The sequence below is a fragment of the Lolium perenne genome, chromosome 3 (genome assembly GCF_019359855.2).
Source record: "Lolium perenne isolate Kyuss_39 chromosome 3, Kyuss_2.0, whole genome shotgun sequence".
Taxonomy (NCBI): domain Eukaryota; kingdom Viridiplantae; phylum Streptophyta; class Magnoliopsida; order Poales; family Poaceae; genus Lolium; species Lolium perenne.
The window spans coordinates 249,886,754-249,902,833 of record NC_067246.2 but is presented as its reverse complement, the minus strand read 5'-3'; the positions used below and the strand labels follow the sequence as shown (position 1 = coordinate 249,902,833).

The 16,080-nt window shown below is 42.6% G+C and overlaps 1 protein-coding gene across 1 annotated transcript; it reads left to right on the top strand.

Moving 5' to 3' along the window:
* The first annotated feature begins 5,290 nt into the window (after positions 1-5,290).
* LOC127344682 (V-type proton ATPase subunit a1) lies at positions 5,291-15,331 on the top strand. Its single transcript, XM_051371017.2, has 18 exons — positions 5,291-5,611; positions 6,897-6,941; positions 7,674-7,796; positions 7,942-8,049; positions 8,393-8,506; positions 8,583-8,750; positions 9,013-9,150; positions 9,385-9,492; positions 9,615-9,722; positions 9,798-9,946; positions 10,527-10,680; positions 11,375-11,535; positions 11,963-12,169; positions 12,241-12,424; positions 12,527-12,610; positions 14,155-14,348; positions 14,429-14,488; positions 14,690-15,331. The coding sequence occupies exons 1-18, from the start codon at positions 5,471-5,473 to the stop codon at positions 14,892-14,894; spliced, it is 2,451 nt and encodes an 816-aa protein (XP_051226977.1). The 5' UTR covers positions 5,291-5,470; the 3' UTR covers positions 14,895-15,331.
* The last annotated feature ends 749 nt before the right edge of the window (positions 15,332-16,080 follow it).

Below are 16,080 nucleotides of genomic sequence, written 5' to 3'. Positions count from 1 at the left end.
TGAAGAGAAGATTTAGACGTTACACCTTCTTTCTTTGTGTGGCTTCTATTTTTTATTTTCTACATCACAACATTTTAAATATGTTTCTAATTATGCAGAAGGGTTCAAATATGTGTCTAATTATGCCTACTTATTTGGTGCATTTTCTCCATGTTGTACTAAGTTCTATTTTTCCCAAAATCTGGCTACTGTGTGATTTCTGATGTCATGCAATCAAGTGCTGATTCATTTGTTGCCAGGCTATATTCTTTTCCTTAACAATTTCTTAGGCATTGTGCTATGCCACACTCCACATCCTGAAGAAAGCAACAGGCTGCCAGAAGCGGGCATTGAGGAAGAAGAGAAAGACAGCCAACACTGACAATTTTGATTACGAACAGCCATTGATCCCCTCCAACGATGGTGCATACCCTCCGTGCATACCCTCCCCATGCCACGTACAACAATCAGCAATCGTCTGCGTAATGATAACAACAACGACTCCAATCACCGGTGCACACCAGAAAGCAACAAGTTCCTATCCTTTGTACTGCAGTATCTTCTTTAGACAGGAGTACCAAAAATGTATCCAGTAATAAACTGACGTTGTCTACCTTCTTCTGTATACAATTTAGACCATACCATTATCACATTAACTGTGCAAGACAACCTCACAAATTATTTAATCATCACATCTATCTATATCCTATGCTTTTTTGCATACATATATTCCCAATCTCCAAATGATGCTATCTAACAGTTCAACTACTAGACTTTGATATCATCGCATGGCTGGCGGGGTGCGGCGTGCCGCCGCGCCTAACTTTGCTAGTATATGCTAATCCATATGTGTTGCCATGCGGTGATGTCTATTACGATGTGTACCGATGGTCTTCCTAGCTAACGGCTAGTTAGGTGGTACGATCACCAGCATGAAGAGTAAGATAACTATATCGTTGTTTTGCACATAACCAAACGACCAGTACTTTCCTCGTCTGCCAAAGAAAAGGCGATTGTTGACAAACACACAATGAGCCGAATCTACGTGAGAAAATATTATTAGCAACCAAACGTTGTACACAAACTGATCCAACTCAGTGTTTTCTCGTACCATCTAACGGGCCAAAAATAAAAACAGACAAAATTCAATGCGAGCAACGAAATTACATCCTTTGTTTCTACTACACGTGCTTCGGCTAAAAATCAGCTGCAGGATGATGGTGAAACTGAGAACCAATATAAGGTTGGGTGGTTAGAAAAGTGGTTGTACCCCCAGCCCACTAGAGTTCAAACACCATATTTGATATATGTGTGTCTCATAAAGGCGGAATACCCATTCTATTGGAGGCGACGTTCCCGTCAACAACGAGACGCGTGCGGTGAGTGGTGCCTTCGAGATCCAATATGCGTGTATATGTGGACGTATGCGTTTGTACCGTGTTTTAAAAAAATTGACGGCGAAACTGTACTAGACGCTATGGAAAATCGGCATCGACGGTGCTCTGTGATGAGGTGACGCGTCATTAGTTGGATTGAGGTCAGCTTAGTAATTGTGATGCGGCCAAGATAAGAGATGGCGATTCACTACTTGCCCGGACTAGGCCGGCACTCGTGTAAAGTCGTACACGTACGTACACGCGACTACTACAGCACATATGACGGCCGGCCAGTCGCAGGTACGTCGTAGTTATCGTAGTACGTGCTAGCTCCAGCTTGCTTGCCGTTGTATCCACTACTCCGTTCCGTTGACACCTACGGCCCGCCGGCCGGCTCGCTCCGTCCACCGTCTAACCGGCCGTCCGCTCCGAGCTGGCTATAGCTAGCTAGCTCTCGCTCTCAGCGCACGGGGCATTCAACGCCCGTGCTGCGATCGTTGGTAACCACCGGCGCATCGCACAGCATAATGGCGATCGTAGCACTAGCAGTACTGGTATTATTACGTGGTACGTCGACGTCGGGAGCGAGGGTTTCGCTGTGGCTTCCTCATCGCACGGTCGCCTCGCTCCCTCTACGTACGTAGCTTTCTCGTACGTATACGCTTGCCCGCTGTGGTCTTCTCTTTAGTTGCCTTGGTAGCGCCGTGCTAACTGCTAAACCATGATGGTTTGCGGGAACCTCTCGTGGTCGCAACAAATCGCGGGTCGTTTTCGCGGGGGCTGATCACGATCAGTCGCGCGCGCGTGCGTGCGTGCAGCTTGATGGGCCAACTCCCGACGGTTCCATCTGGCATTATCACAAATCCCCATGCTTTTCAGCTCGATAGGAGTATATATATGATACGGTGTCATGTTCACAAAATCAGAGGCGAAGAAACAAAAGACGACAATGGCTGATGATTCTTCTGCTTTGCGCCGCTGTTAACCTCAGTGGTGAAATCGCCGGAAAAGAAACTCGAGAGGTGAAAAGATTAGGAGCTCCATCGGAGTCATCAGAGTGAGGATTCTTTTTCAAAAAAAAAAAAAAAAATCAGAGTGAGGATTGTTCTTGAAGTAGACGCATAGAAAGATTTACCACACAACTTGCGTGAGTGCACGACTACTGCAACACATATATGAGTGCGATGATTAAGTACTGGGTCACGAACAGATCGCCGAAGATGTGGACTGTCTGGAGCAACTCGATCAACACCTCGATCCCAATAAATAATAATGATCTTCGTCTTCCACAATATGAGAGTCAAATTGAATGAAAAGGGCCCTGCAAAAGCAATCTCCTAACTTCCCCTATCAAAAACCAACAGCCGGACTTGACGTCAAAATCAAAGAGACCCTGTGCTGCAAGAACTCCTCCTCCTTGCTAACGTCGCATGGGAACGCTCCAACTCGGATCGGTCAGGCCATCGCAACAGAAAGTAGCCACTAGACAGTTCTCTTCAGAAGATGAAAATAGAAAGCAGCCGGACTTTTGGCTCAAATTATATGTCACTACCCGAAACGACCATTTGCCGAGGGTCAATAAGTTTCCCGGGTGTATTTTGTCGAATACTCGGCAAAGTGTCCTGGCGACACACTCGGCAACAACACGTTTCTAACCGCGGTTTGGCGACGTTAAGTACATAGCCCATTTGTTACATACATTTGGCACCAAAACAAAATTGTGCAATAATGTGGCATCTTTTTTAGTTGGTCTTGTGCCTAAGAATTCATTTAGCAGTCATAATGAGGAATGTGAGTTAAAATCAACACTTGAGTCATATTGTGGATAAGCTTGGGATAATGATATGACGTCAATGCACTGATTTTAAATGGCACGTGTTTTGTGTTTCATCATTGCAGTTGTAGACAGTATCTACATCATTGCAGTTGTAGACGCAGTTCAGTTTTGATATATGCTCTCCTGATATTATGGTAACATCGAACGGTAGGTGAGAAGAGGACATGTGTCACACCTGACTTCTACTTCTATCTTCTGTAGCAGCATGATCCATGCTTAAATGACATCGACGAGTGTTGCTGCCTCATTAACAGGTTCGAACTGGTTGCCCTAATCACATCGATCTAACATAAGCAATGGCAAAATCGACCATACGTACTTGTACCCAAACCGATCTACACTGGAACAGATACTCAAATAGTATAGTAGGAGAGTGTGGTTTACCTCCGCTATGGCAGACGATGAACACGAGCCAAAGTCGGTGAAGAAGGATAACACCAGACGGTGACACGGATCTAGTGCCGGAGACCAAGAAGACAAGATCCTCCTCCAATGCCGAAAGGAGGAAATAGGGATTTTTGGTCGGGACTAATGGAGAAGGTGGTTGGAGATGATCCTCGGCTTTGCCGAGCAACGCAGCCGGGATTTCGCGGTCTCCCTCCATCTTGTGCGGTCCGCCCTGAAAAACTACCGATTCGGTCATTCCTATTAAACCTGCACTGGAAGTGCTTTAAGACGCGTGCAAGCCACAACGCAAACCCTCCTGAACGTCCCATCACTCGTCTTTTCATTTCAACGAGACTAGCCAAAGAGCATGCGAGTTACAAAACACGCCCCAGAACCAGAAGTAGATGTGGCCTTCTTCTTTCATAGAAGGAAAACAGAGAGCATCCTAATATTTTGGTAACATAGGAAGGTAGGTGAGAAGAGGAAAGGCGGCACACCCGACTTCTATCTTCTGTAGCAGCATGACCCATGCCTAAATGGCAACTATGAGTATTGATGATGCATGATGAATAGGTTCAAACTGGTTTCCCTAATCAAATCGATCTAACATGAGCAACATGAAAATTGACCCTACCTTGTACCTAAACCAATCTATAGCGGGGCAGATAGTACATCATGAGGGTGTGGTTTATCTCCACCATGGCAGACGATGGACACGAGCTGGAGTCGATGAAGAAGAATAACACCCATGCCTTCGCTTCAGACGGTGACGCGGCTCCAGTGCCGGAGGCCAAGAAGACAAGATCCTCCTCCAGAGGATGGGGGTACGGTGCGGGAGTAGAGGTAAATCTACCATAGGGGTGTATCTGTGTCCCCACCGTTGTCAATGCCGAAAGAAAGAAATAGTGATTTTTGGTCGGGGCTAATGGAGAAGGTGGATAGAGATGATCCTTAACTTTGCCATGCAACGCCGTCGGGATTTCGCGGTCTCCCTCCATCTCGTGCGGTCTGGCCCTGAAAAAACTGTCGATTCAGGCGTTATTATCATGCTTGCACTGGAAGTGCTTTAAGACATGTGCATGCCATAACGCAAATCCTCCCGAACATCGCATCACTCATTTTTTCGTTCCCACCGAGACTAGCCAAAGAGCATACGAGTTACCAAACACGCCCCAGAAGTAGATGTGGCCATCTTCTTTCATAGAAGGAAAAGGGAAAGCAGCCAGATCTTTATGGTTCTAAATTCCCATTCCATTCTCAAGTGGGCCGATTCCTATTTCAAATGGATCCACTACGGCCCATACATTCTGCCGACAAGGCCATCATCGGCCCACAATTAAACCATCAATTATTCGACCGGAACCCACCCAACAACGGGGGCCACATGGTCTGGCCCAATCCCCGTACAAGCAGTCAAGCACCAGCTTTCCCTTTCGCATCTGGTCCCAACTCCCAACCCAAACCAAGCAGGCCCATTCCCGGATCGCGGAAGCTCTCCGATTCCCGAACGCGCAAACCGACAGGGGCCTCCCCGAGAAATCCACCAAACCCGGAGGGCGTCCTCGCACAAACGCACAGAAACTTCGACCGGTCCGCGCCCACCCAGGAGGGCCCACAGGGCAGCGACAGCGGCCGATTTCCGAGACGTTTCCACGTCCAACTCCTCCTCCTTTCTTCCCACGGGTCGGGGTCGGGCGGGACCCGGGTCATGGCGGTTGCGCACTGGTGCCTGCGCCTTTGAGTAAAACTGGGCCGAACCACCCTCCTTCAGATCTGAGCCACCACCGCCACACCGCGCCGCGCCACCGGCCTCCGTCCTCCGCCGCCGCCGCTCCCCGCGCTGGCGAACCTCTTCCTGGAAGCAGCTCCGGGAGGGGGCCGCCCCGGGGCGATGGGGCTCCTCGACCGCCTGCCCCCCATGGACCACCTCCGCTCCGAGAAGATGTGCTTCGTGCAGCTCATCTTCCCCGCCGAGACCGCGCGCCTCGCCGTCACATACCTCGGCGAGGTCGGCCTCATCCAGTTCAAGGACGTGAGTGCCTCTCCCTCTCCACCTCGTCTCCTACTCCCTCCCTCGCGGATCTGTCTGATCTAGCCTCGCGAGCCGTGATCTCTGCCACGCTCGCCCGCGCGCCAAGCTCTCGGATCTAGCTTTTTTTGGCCTTGGCTCGGGCCGGAGAGCTAGCGTTTGATCTGCGTGCCATTGATTGACACTCCCCGAGGCTTAGCGCGCGCGCGCGCTTCCCGTTTGATTGCTTACTGGGTATCTGCTGCACCATGGAAGGTGGTCTCACTGAGGTATCTGCTTCAGTGAAGCTCTACTTCGATCATACATGTGGCAGAGAAAATGCTGCATGTATGCTTCTGTGTGCGCGCATTAGCTTGTTTTGATCCTACTTGGCATGGCGTTGAGTCAATCTGCATCATGAGATTCATGCGAACAAATTGCTAGGGGTTCGGTGTATCATTCATGGATGTTACATGCACTGTGATTTCCCATGTTTTTAATTGATCAACTAGTGTAATGAATGTATGTGGACACTTTCTGAATGTCTAGTTTGACTGCACTATGCATTGTATTTGACAAGGAATTGGATTTTGGGATTCAGTAACCATATATATTCTGCCAGGATGTTAGGAAAACTGGTAGCTGCTGGTTATTCGAACTCCTCCTCAAAAGCTACACCTGTGACTGCTACTAATACAATAGAGAGTAGAGCCTTGTGAGTGATTAGATTTACATGTCTTCGGAGCCATGTGACTGATATTGAATACAAGGCCAGTGCATCTCTGGGGACGTATCATCGAGTGGCCTGGGGCTGAATGGTTATTTCTTATATGTGAGGTAGGTAGTTGACGTCATGCAGACTTGATAGGACTGCGATCTTCGCTGCTACGAGAAGCCCATAGACCTCAGCTTGAATAGCGGGAGCAGCTCCAGGGGATAAAGCTTGATCATGATTGCCAGTTGAGAATCATTGTTTGGTCGGTGAATGATGATACTAATTCCTGATGGTTGGCACCTGGGGGACCGAAGATCATCTAGCAGGGTCTTTTCCAGGCCACACCAGAGTAGATTATACCATATAAAAAATGAGAGACTGTATTTTGGACTTTGTAGATGTGATGCCATCCTTAAAAACTTCATTGATATGGTTACGCTGTAGGAAGTTATGTTCGTCGTTTCCCCTACGGTTTCATGGTACAAAAAAAGTTATGCTCGTTGCTTACTTTCAAATCAGTAGCTTTTTATTTGTTATGTTTGTCAGTCTACAATTGTTCAATTGCTGACATGTTTTTTATCCCTTGTTTTGCAGTTGAATGAGGATAAGAGTCCTTTTCAGCGTATATTTGTCAATCAGGTGATCTAAATTATGTCATCCTTGGTCTGATTTTTATGTTTATCACACATGTTAGATGCACTTGTTCTATCTATGCAAGTAGAAAGTCTTGGATGCTATTTTGTTGTTAATATAAGTCACAGAGCGTACCCTGTGCTGAAAGCTCCCACACATTGTCGGGTCTGGGGAAGGGTATTTCTAGGCAGCCTTTCCCTTGCATTTTATTGTGCATGGAGTCTGATTTGAACCCAGGACCTCCAGGACACAAGTGGAGGCTGATCAGTAGTTTTTGCTTGTTAAGTCCACACATCATTTTATTTATTTTTATTCCATCTGATCTATTTGTATCCGAGGTCCTTGATATATCATGGCTATGCAGTAGTGAGATATCACCTTTGTACAGTTGATGGACAAGAAAGTGAGATTATTGTCTTTTCAAAGTTTAAGAAGCCAGCAGATATAATGTATGTTGTTGACAAACATTTTGTAGGATGTTTTCTTGCTTAGAATTTTGGAGTAACAAAGATGCTGGACAAAAAAGGATTAGAACAGTAACTTGCTTAGTTAGTAATGCAATTGAAGAATTACTATCAGTGGATAAGTTTGCTGACTTCAAGTAACCTTTTGGGGAAGGAAGCATATGATAGTTCACCACTAGTATATATATTTGGAGTATTTCAGTACTAGTATATGTTGTTCAGTAACTCTTTTATGTACATTCATATTTATAAGCCTGTTGCGATTCCAATTCAGGTAAAGCGGTGTGCAGAAATGTCACGGAAGCTTAAGTTTTTCAGTGATCAGATCAACAGGGCAGGTGTTAGATCTTCTGTCCGGCCTGCATTACAACCTGAGATTGATTTGGAGGAGCTAGAGGTACATTAACCTTGTCATTTTATAACAAAACTACATAAGTATTCCTTTTGGATTTCTGTTGTTTATGCAACAAGTAGTCATTGCTAGGGAAAATGTTTAGTTCGTTTTGAAGGAAAGTGAATAGTTCCTTTTGTTGTTTCTGCAGGCAAAATTGGGTGAGCATGAGCATGAGCTGCTTGAGATGAATAGTAATAGCGGGACATTACAGCAGAGATACAACGAACTTTTTGAATTCAAGCTGGTCTTGTCAAAGGTTGTTCTTGATACTTCTGAACGTGGAATTATTTTTTCTTGCTATTTCTATTGACTGTTAAGATTTAAGAAAGTTCTGCACTAGTGTACTTGCAGCACCCTCTAGTGATAGCCTCTGGGTACTTTCTTCTGGAAAATGTTGCAATTAACGTAGAAATTTGCTGTCTGTAGCTGATGACTGGATATTATATGTGGTTTAAATTATGAAGTTTAACACTGGTTGGCGATTACGAATTCCTAGCATAGTTATTATTATATGTCAGTTCCATAGTATCTATGCTTTTAATAATATGTCTGTCCCGTTTTCTGTTGCTTTCCATGCCTTCTGAAATAACTTCTTGCAGGCAGGTCGCATCCTTGCTGCTTCTCAAAATCATGCAACTCCATCCGACCTGGAGCTAGATGAACACATATATGACAAGGAAGTGGATGAGGGCAATTCTTATTTGCTTGAGCAGGTGTTATGTTAATTCTTACCCTGAAAGTTAATATTGTCAAGTTCTTCCATTCAGTTCTAACACAAAATGTTCTCAGGGTATACAAGGGGCCTCAGAGTCTGGTGTTAGGTTTGTTAGTGGGATAGTATTGAAGTCCAAGGCATTGGCTTTTGAGACGATGCTTTTCCGATCTACGAGAGGAAATATGTTTTTCAATCAAGCACCTGCAGGGGAACCTGTTACTGATCCCATTTCTGGTGAAGAGGTCTGTCTCCGCAATCGTGGTTTGCCTTCTCTAATATTCTTGCGTTTATTATACAGAGTATTAAAAAAGTTCTTGTGTATATTCTGCCTTAAACTATTTACTGATTGTGATAGCTTCACTTTTTCTTTATCTTCAGTTAGATTTGCATCCCAAATTAATGCAATATAAAACTGAAATGAACTCTGCACATGACAATTTGTTCGGTACCTTGAGACCTCCAAAGTTTTTAAACAGTTTCTAACGGTAAGTTACACTATGACAGGTAGAGAAGACTGTTTTTGTAGTTTACTTTTCTGGAGAGCAGACTAAAGCAATAATTTTGAGGATTTGTGCTTCATTTGGAGCAAGTTGCTACCCTGTCCCAGAGGAGATGGTCAAGCAGAGGCAAATTTTTCGTGAGGTACTTTAATTTCATGTATGGGGAGAAGACCTTCTCTAGCAAGAATAAATACTCCCTCCATTTTATTTTACATATAATTTTCGGTAGTATAGCCTGGAGGCCTAGGTAATATCCAGTTTTTAGCAACTTATTTGTCATTTTGTTTTGTTTTGAAGTACACGAGTGCCATCCTGATGTAACGTTATAATACACTTTTCTGAAGTATATCAAGGACTTACTCCAAAAAATTTGCAGGTGTCATCACGCCTCTCTGATCTTGAAGTCACCTTGGATGCTGGAATTCAGCACAGAAACAAAGCACTTGAGTCAGTAGGCTCCCAATTATGGAGGTGGATAATCATGGTAATCAAGTAATAGTAATTTTTCATTTTGTGTCTGTATATTGCCTTTCCTAGAAATTGATGCTTCGTGTTTGTGCTAGTACCTGCTTTTGCGAATTCAAACTTTTTCTCTTCTCTTTTTAGGTAAAGAAGGAGAAAGCTGTTTATGATACACTGAACATGCTGAACTTTGATGTAACAAAGAAATGCCTTGTTGGAGAAGGATGGTGTCCAATATTTGCTAAATCTCAGGTCAGAATTGCAACATTCATTGTGCACATATCTTAAAATTTGGAACCTTTATCTTACTTTTGAGTTGTGCTTCAGATCGAGGATGTTCTGCAGCGTGCAACACTTCACAGCAACTCACAAGTTGGAATAATATTTCATGAGATGGACACTATTGACTCACCACCTACATACTTCCGAACTGATAAATTTACAAATGCTTACCAGGAGATTGTTGATGCATATGGGTATGCACCTTGGTGCAAGCATTAACCTGATTAAATTGTTTTATTTGTTACACTTGTGCCCTTTTGGAAGTTATGGAAAAACCAAGTGAATGTGGATTGTTGTGTTTGAGAATTAAATTTCTGTTCAATATCATCATTGTGAATTCGGAGGATTGAGCAAAGTAGTCGTAGCAGATAATTTTGTAATAGCTACTTAATCCAGCACAAAGCAGATCATGTTGTAATAGCTACTTAATCCAGCACAATTCTGCTATAATGCTTCAAAGATTTGTTGGTTTGACATTGAGGGGTGGTGAGCAAGAGTTAATGCAGGCTGCATTGTTAGGTGCAGTAGATTATAATTCTGAAGCTAAGCATTAGTTCAAATTTGGGGTTGGCTTATTTATCATTCAGCACTTTCTAGAGAGTTGTTAATCTTTTTCTTGTTAATCAAGGCCATGCAAGACTGGCCTTCTTTGTCTTGGAATGTTTCATTTTAGTATATCTTTGTTTTGTATTCCTTGATCAAAGAGAAGCTGATACTATGAAGTTTTTTCCATGAACCCTTAGTGAATTGATTACGAATTTTGTGCTGTTGCAGTGTTGGTCGATATGAAGAAATTAATCCAGCTGTATATTCTGTTATCACATTCCCATTTCTTTTTGCTGTTATGTTTGGAGATTGGGGTCATGGAATATGTTTGTTGATTGGAGCTTTGTTTCTTATACTTCGTGAAAAGAAACTGTCCTCTCAGGTATTTTGAGCTCAACTCAGACCCCCCCCCCCCCCCCCCCCCCTTTTTTTTTGTGGTAACAGCCGTTGAACCTACTTCCAGCATGTTGTCATTTCTTTTGTGCCTTCTGTAGTTGGAGATTTGAATGCATGGTGTGAAAACCATGTGTAAACCATGTTATTCCATGATTTATTAGCAAATTGTCCAATAAGGTGCAATATCTTGTGCAATTATATACATATACTAAAATCCTATATTGGTAAAACCCAAATAGGTTTACCCCAACATCTCTAGGAGAGGAATTGAACACCTCAAAGAACAGTACCAGTTCTTATTTGTAAGGATCAGTGTCAATCCAGATGGAGGTAGAGGGCATGTGGGACCTGTGTTGTCATAGGAGTACATCTGCAAAAGATGTGGACAACCCATTTAGCTATGGTATATTTGCATAGGAGTCGAGAAATTCCGTGTTACACTCTAGATGGAGCCCAATATCTCTGCATGCAGAGGATCACATTGGAAATTGGGTCTGTGTCCACCCATATGCTCACTGTCTTAAAGTCATTTACCAAATTATGTGCTTGTAAGTATCATTTTATAACTATGGCCATGCTGTGTTGTTGCTTATAACTTTGCAGTTTATCAGTTTTTCTTTTCAATTCGCCTGCACTGTATTCAGCCTGTTATCTTATGCCTGGTCCATTGGTTATCGCAGAAGCTTGATAGCTTTACGGAGATGGCATTTGGTGGGCGTTATGTTATTCTTCTGATGGCATTGTTCTCAATATACTGTGGGCTCATATACAACGAGTTCTTCTCAGTTCCGTTCCATATATTTGGCAAATCTGCGTATGCATGTCGTGACAATTCCTGCAGGTATGGACTTCACCATTTGATAGTTACCTGAATGTGCTGTTATGCTGGGAAACTGCGACTTTAGTTAAATATCTCAACCAAGCTGAAGTTATGTTCAGCAGCTCATTCTGCTTTGAGTGTGCTGCGACCGTTATTATTTGTTCTCAACTTTTTGAGTACATTCCATATGTATGGCATTTAGGGTAACGAGTTGGTCTAGTTTTGCAAGTTATTTAAACTAGTTAAAACAATTTTTCCTTGTGGTTCTGGGCATGCAAGGTATTAAAGATTCAGATGACAGTATACATTTGATTATTTCTGTTTTCTTATTGGTTGGTACTACATGAGATGTTTAGGTCGTAGTCTTTCTCTTTAACAAATGTTGTCAGATGATAATTTGTAAGAAACCTTTTATCTCTGAAGATCTAACACTCATCATGTGTGCCAGTGATGCACATACTGCTGGTCTCATAAAAGTTCGTGATCCCTACCCTTTTGGAGTGGACCCAAGCTGGCGTGGAAGTCGATCTGAGTTACCCTTTCTAAATTCGTTGAAGATGAAGATGTCTATACTGATGGGTGTCTCCCAGATGAATTTGGGGATTTTATTGAGTTATTTTGATGCAAAATTTCATAAAAATGCCCTTGACATAAGGTAGTATATCTTTGTGGCATCTTTCTTCTTTTGATGCAAGCTGGATGTTTATAACAATGTGAGTTTCCCAGGCACCAATTTCTACCGCAGATGATTTTTCTGAATAGCCTCTTTGGTTACTTAGCACTCCTAATTCTCATCAAGTGGTGCACGGGCTCTAAAGCCGATCTTTATCACGTAATGATATATATGTTCCTCGACCCTGCTGGAGATCTTGGAGAGAATGAACTGTTTTGGGGCCAGAGGGGACTCCAGGTTCTGTAACCTTCTGACAAAACAAGTTAAACGCTCCATTATATGCATCTTTTTCTGTTCACGCCTGGTTGCCTGCTTACCAGTTCCCCTCCTCCCATGCAGATGATTTTGCTGGTTCTGGCTCTTATAGCTGTTCCATGGATGCTCTTCCCCAAGCCTTTCATTCTGAGGAGGCTTCATAAGGAGGTATGTTGTTATGAAAAAACCCGATTATTGTAATGACAATTGCATACCTATTTGAGATAGACTTTGCATTGGTGCTGTGGTTTTTTCTTTGCGGGTAAAAGGGGTTTATATTGCTTCAAAAGTAGAGCATTACAATCCCGAAGGATAACGTTCAGGATCTCATCCGCGCTCGATCCTAGCCAGACCATAACTAGCTAGACAATGGCTAGGGTCATTCTGTGATCTATGCACTTCCATGAACAAAGCTCTTCGACCTGAAGCAAGCAAAAGACGAATTTCTGCAACTATATATGTCCCAGACAAGAGCTGTCCTGCGTGCAGCTTGTACTCATGTTCAGCATGACAGAGCAGTCAGCCTCTACCACCACCTCCAGCGTTGGTGCTGTGTTAGTTTGTCCTAATGCTTGAACTAACTATAAGCTTAGTCCATAGTCTCTGCAGGCCTTATGTTCTGTATTGACATAGGTCGTATTTATATGAAAATTCACATTGAGTGAAGTTATGACTTGCAATTCATGGGGTGGTAAAATTTGCTACTTGAAGTTGTATTCCATTGGAGTCAATGGGCAGGCAACATATGCTTTGTGCAAATAATGGTACTATATTGCCAGGTTGATAAACTTAAGTGCAATGCATATTCAAGCTTTGGGACATACTTCCTTTTTTAACCTTTAGGGTTTACATCATTACATGCATAGTGCAGCAAGGATGAATTCCCGGTCTTTATGCAAGACCTAATAATCCTGAAAATGTATAGGATTACATGAACCACTGGTTGATGATTGATCTGCCACAAGGGTTTTGGAAACTGTAAAGGGGGTCAGAACCAGACCCTGGCTGGTTAGAAAACTGGTCAATTGCTGTGACAAGGCATGCCGGTTTTGTTGTTTGGAGTTGTGTTTCGTTCAGAACATACTGCCTCCGTTCCAAATTAGTTGATGCAGCCTTTGGTCAGATTTGGTCTAGATACACACGTATATAGACGCGCTTTATAAGCACGTTTTAGTGTGTAGGTTTGCCCGTTTTGGAATAAAAAGCTGCATCAACTAATTTGGAATGGAGGGAGTAATATTTTGGAACATATCTTTGAAGCACCCCTATACCTGTTTAGTGGAAGAAATGGATTAAAAACGAAACACCCCTGGCCATGAGACAAAACATCCCATCCTGCGTGGTTCACCCCTCCGCTTAAGTTGGAGTTGCATGTTTTTTGCAATCCTGGTCACTTTGAATTAGGCTTGGATTGAGATATATGGTTGCGTTGGCTGGCTCTTGCATGGATGCTTGTATAGTTGTATCTACTGGTCCAAGATCTAAGAATACCATGGGAAATAAATGAGAAAAATTTCCTAGAGTTGTAAAACTAGCACTTCTTTTTGATATCAAACTGTTATAGTTGTTATTCTGCATCCTGGTGATTTTTTCTTTTGAAATGCAGTCATTGTCATTAGGTTAATAAGTTCAGCTTATGATTGAGTAAACAAAAAACCTAGGTTATTGTTACTATATCTGTTGGATTGCTAATCTTCCATACCTTAATCTAGAGATTTCAAGGTCACAGCTATCGCTTCCTTGGGACATCTGAAGTGGATCCAGATTCTGAACCTGACTCTGCCCGTTCACGTCATGATGATTTCAATTTTGGTGAAGTTTTTGTGCATCAAATGATACATTCCATCGAGTTCGTTCTTGGGGCTGTATCAAATACGGCATCATACCTTCGACTTTGGGCCTTGAGGTTTGCCTTCTGTCATTTTTATTGCAAAATTTCACCTGTTGTTTCTTTCGATGACTCAGTGTACTGTCATTTTACTTCAGCTTGGCACATTCTGAGCTATCAACAGTCTTCTACGAGAAGTTGCTCTTGCTTGCATGGGGGTAAGCATCAATCCTTTTTGTCTTCTCTTTGGGCGTTTTTTGCTTCACTGTTTGCTCTGCATTCCGACCTTTTTGTTTGTACGCTGATGTTTGTCTTCCCGTTAGATTGCCCTGGGATGCATGATTATATATTGCATAACCCCTGGGTGATTGTTATCTATTGCAGTTGCTAACTTGAACTATTTACTGTATTGTTGACAGGTATGATAGTCTGATCGTGAGATCAGTGGGGCTTATAGTTTTTGCCTTTGCTACTGCCTTTATATTGCTTGGGATGGAATCATTAAGTGCCTTTCTTCATGCATTGCGTCTACACTGGGTTGAGTTTATGAACAAGTTCTACCACGGGGATGGCTACAAATTCAAACCATTTTCATTTGCTCTGCTAGAAGACGATGAAGACTGATATACATACCGAATTCGGCACGTTGAAGAGATTAAACTTGCTCTTGAAAATTTTGGAGCACAGTTGTGGAACTTCGTGAGAAGGATAGGTTTTCCCCAATACACAGCATTTTGTCACACCACCAGACTTCTTCCCAAGCACCTGCAGTCGTTGGTTGAGGCTGTCAGACGAGGGGAAGGAGATTTTGTAATTTTACGGTAATATTGTAGAAGGCAGGCTTGTCGTACAGTGCCTCCTGTGGAGAGGCAGATTATAGTAGCTAACGAAAAGATAGAAATGTAGATTTGATCAGTCTACTTTTAGCTGTCACATTTTGTCACTTACTAGAGGAGAAAAAATGGCACATCATCATTACTGTGCCCCACTGTAAGGCATGAGATTCATCAACTATAATATCTGTTTATTGAAATAATCATGTGAAGTATTCTTTTTGTGCCTGATCTTCGTCTTCTACAAGCAAGTTTCTCACCTATCAACTGGTCATGGAACGATTATTGTGTGTTTTCTGTGGGGATATTAATGGGTTATAGCCATAGTGGAGAGTAACAAAGAGTAGTAAGATTACTTACAGTGAAAGTAACTTAGGTGGTACATTTTGATGCAATGTTTGACATGACATGTAATTAAATGAGAGAGATATTTGTGGTAACTAGTAGCTATAACATCAGGAATCCGTCTATGGGGGTGTTTTGGCTCATGGGTACATACACTCCATATATTTTTATTTGAATATATTTTAGATATATTTCAAAATTTTAATTTTTTTAAAAAATCTTGTGTACATCTACATGTGCTACGCATCTACCAAGCCGTTTCATTAAAAAAAATGACTTATCAGGTAGCATGTAAAAAAGGAAAAAATAGTGCTTAAAATAAGGTTTTTTGCAATATAAATTTTGTCTTTTTTCGAGAGTACGAACACGTACCTTTTTTTTTATAGAAGACAGAGAAAATTTACAGATTAGTTCTTCCATGCGAAGTTGCGAACATAGAGAACTAGGGTAACTCAACACACTCCAAAATAAATTTTATAGAAGACAGAGAAAATTTACAGATTAGTTCTTCCATACGAAGTTGCGAACATAGAGAACTAGGGTAACTCAACACACTCCAAAAGGCACACACACGCCTACTCTCATAGCCATTGTCAAACACTCCATACATACCATTTTGTCTTTTTTACATA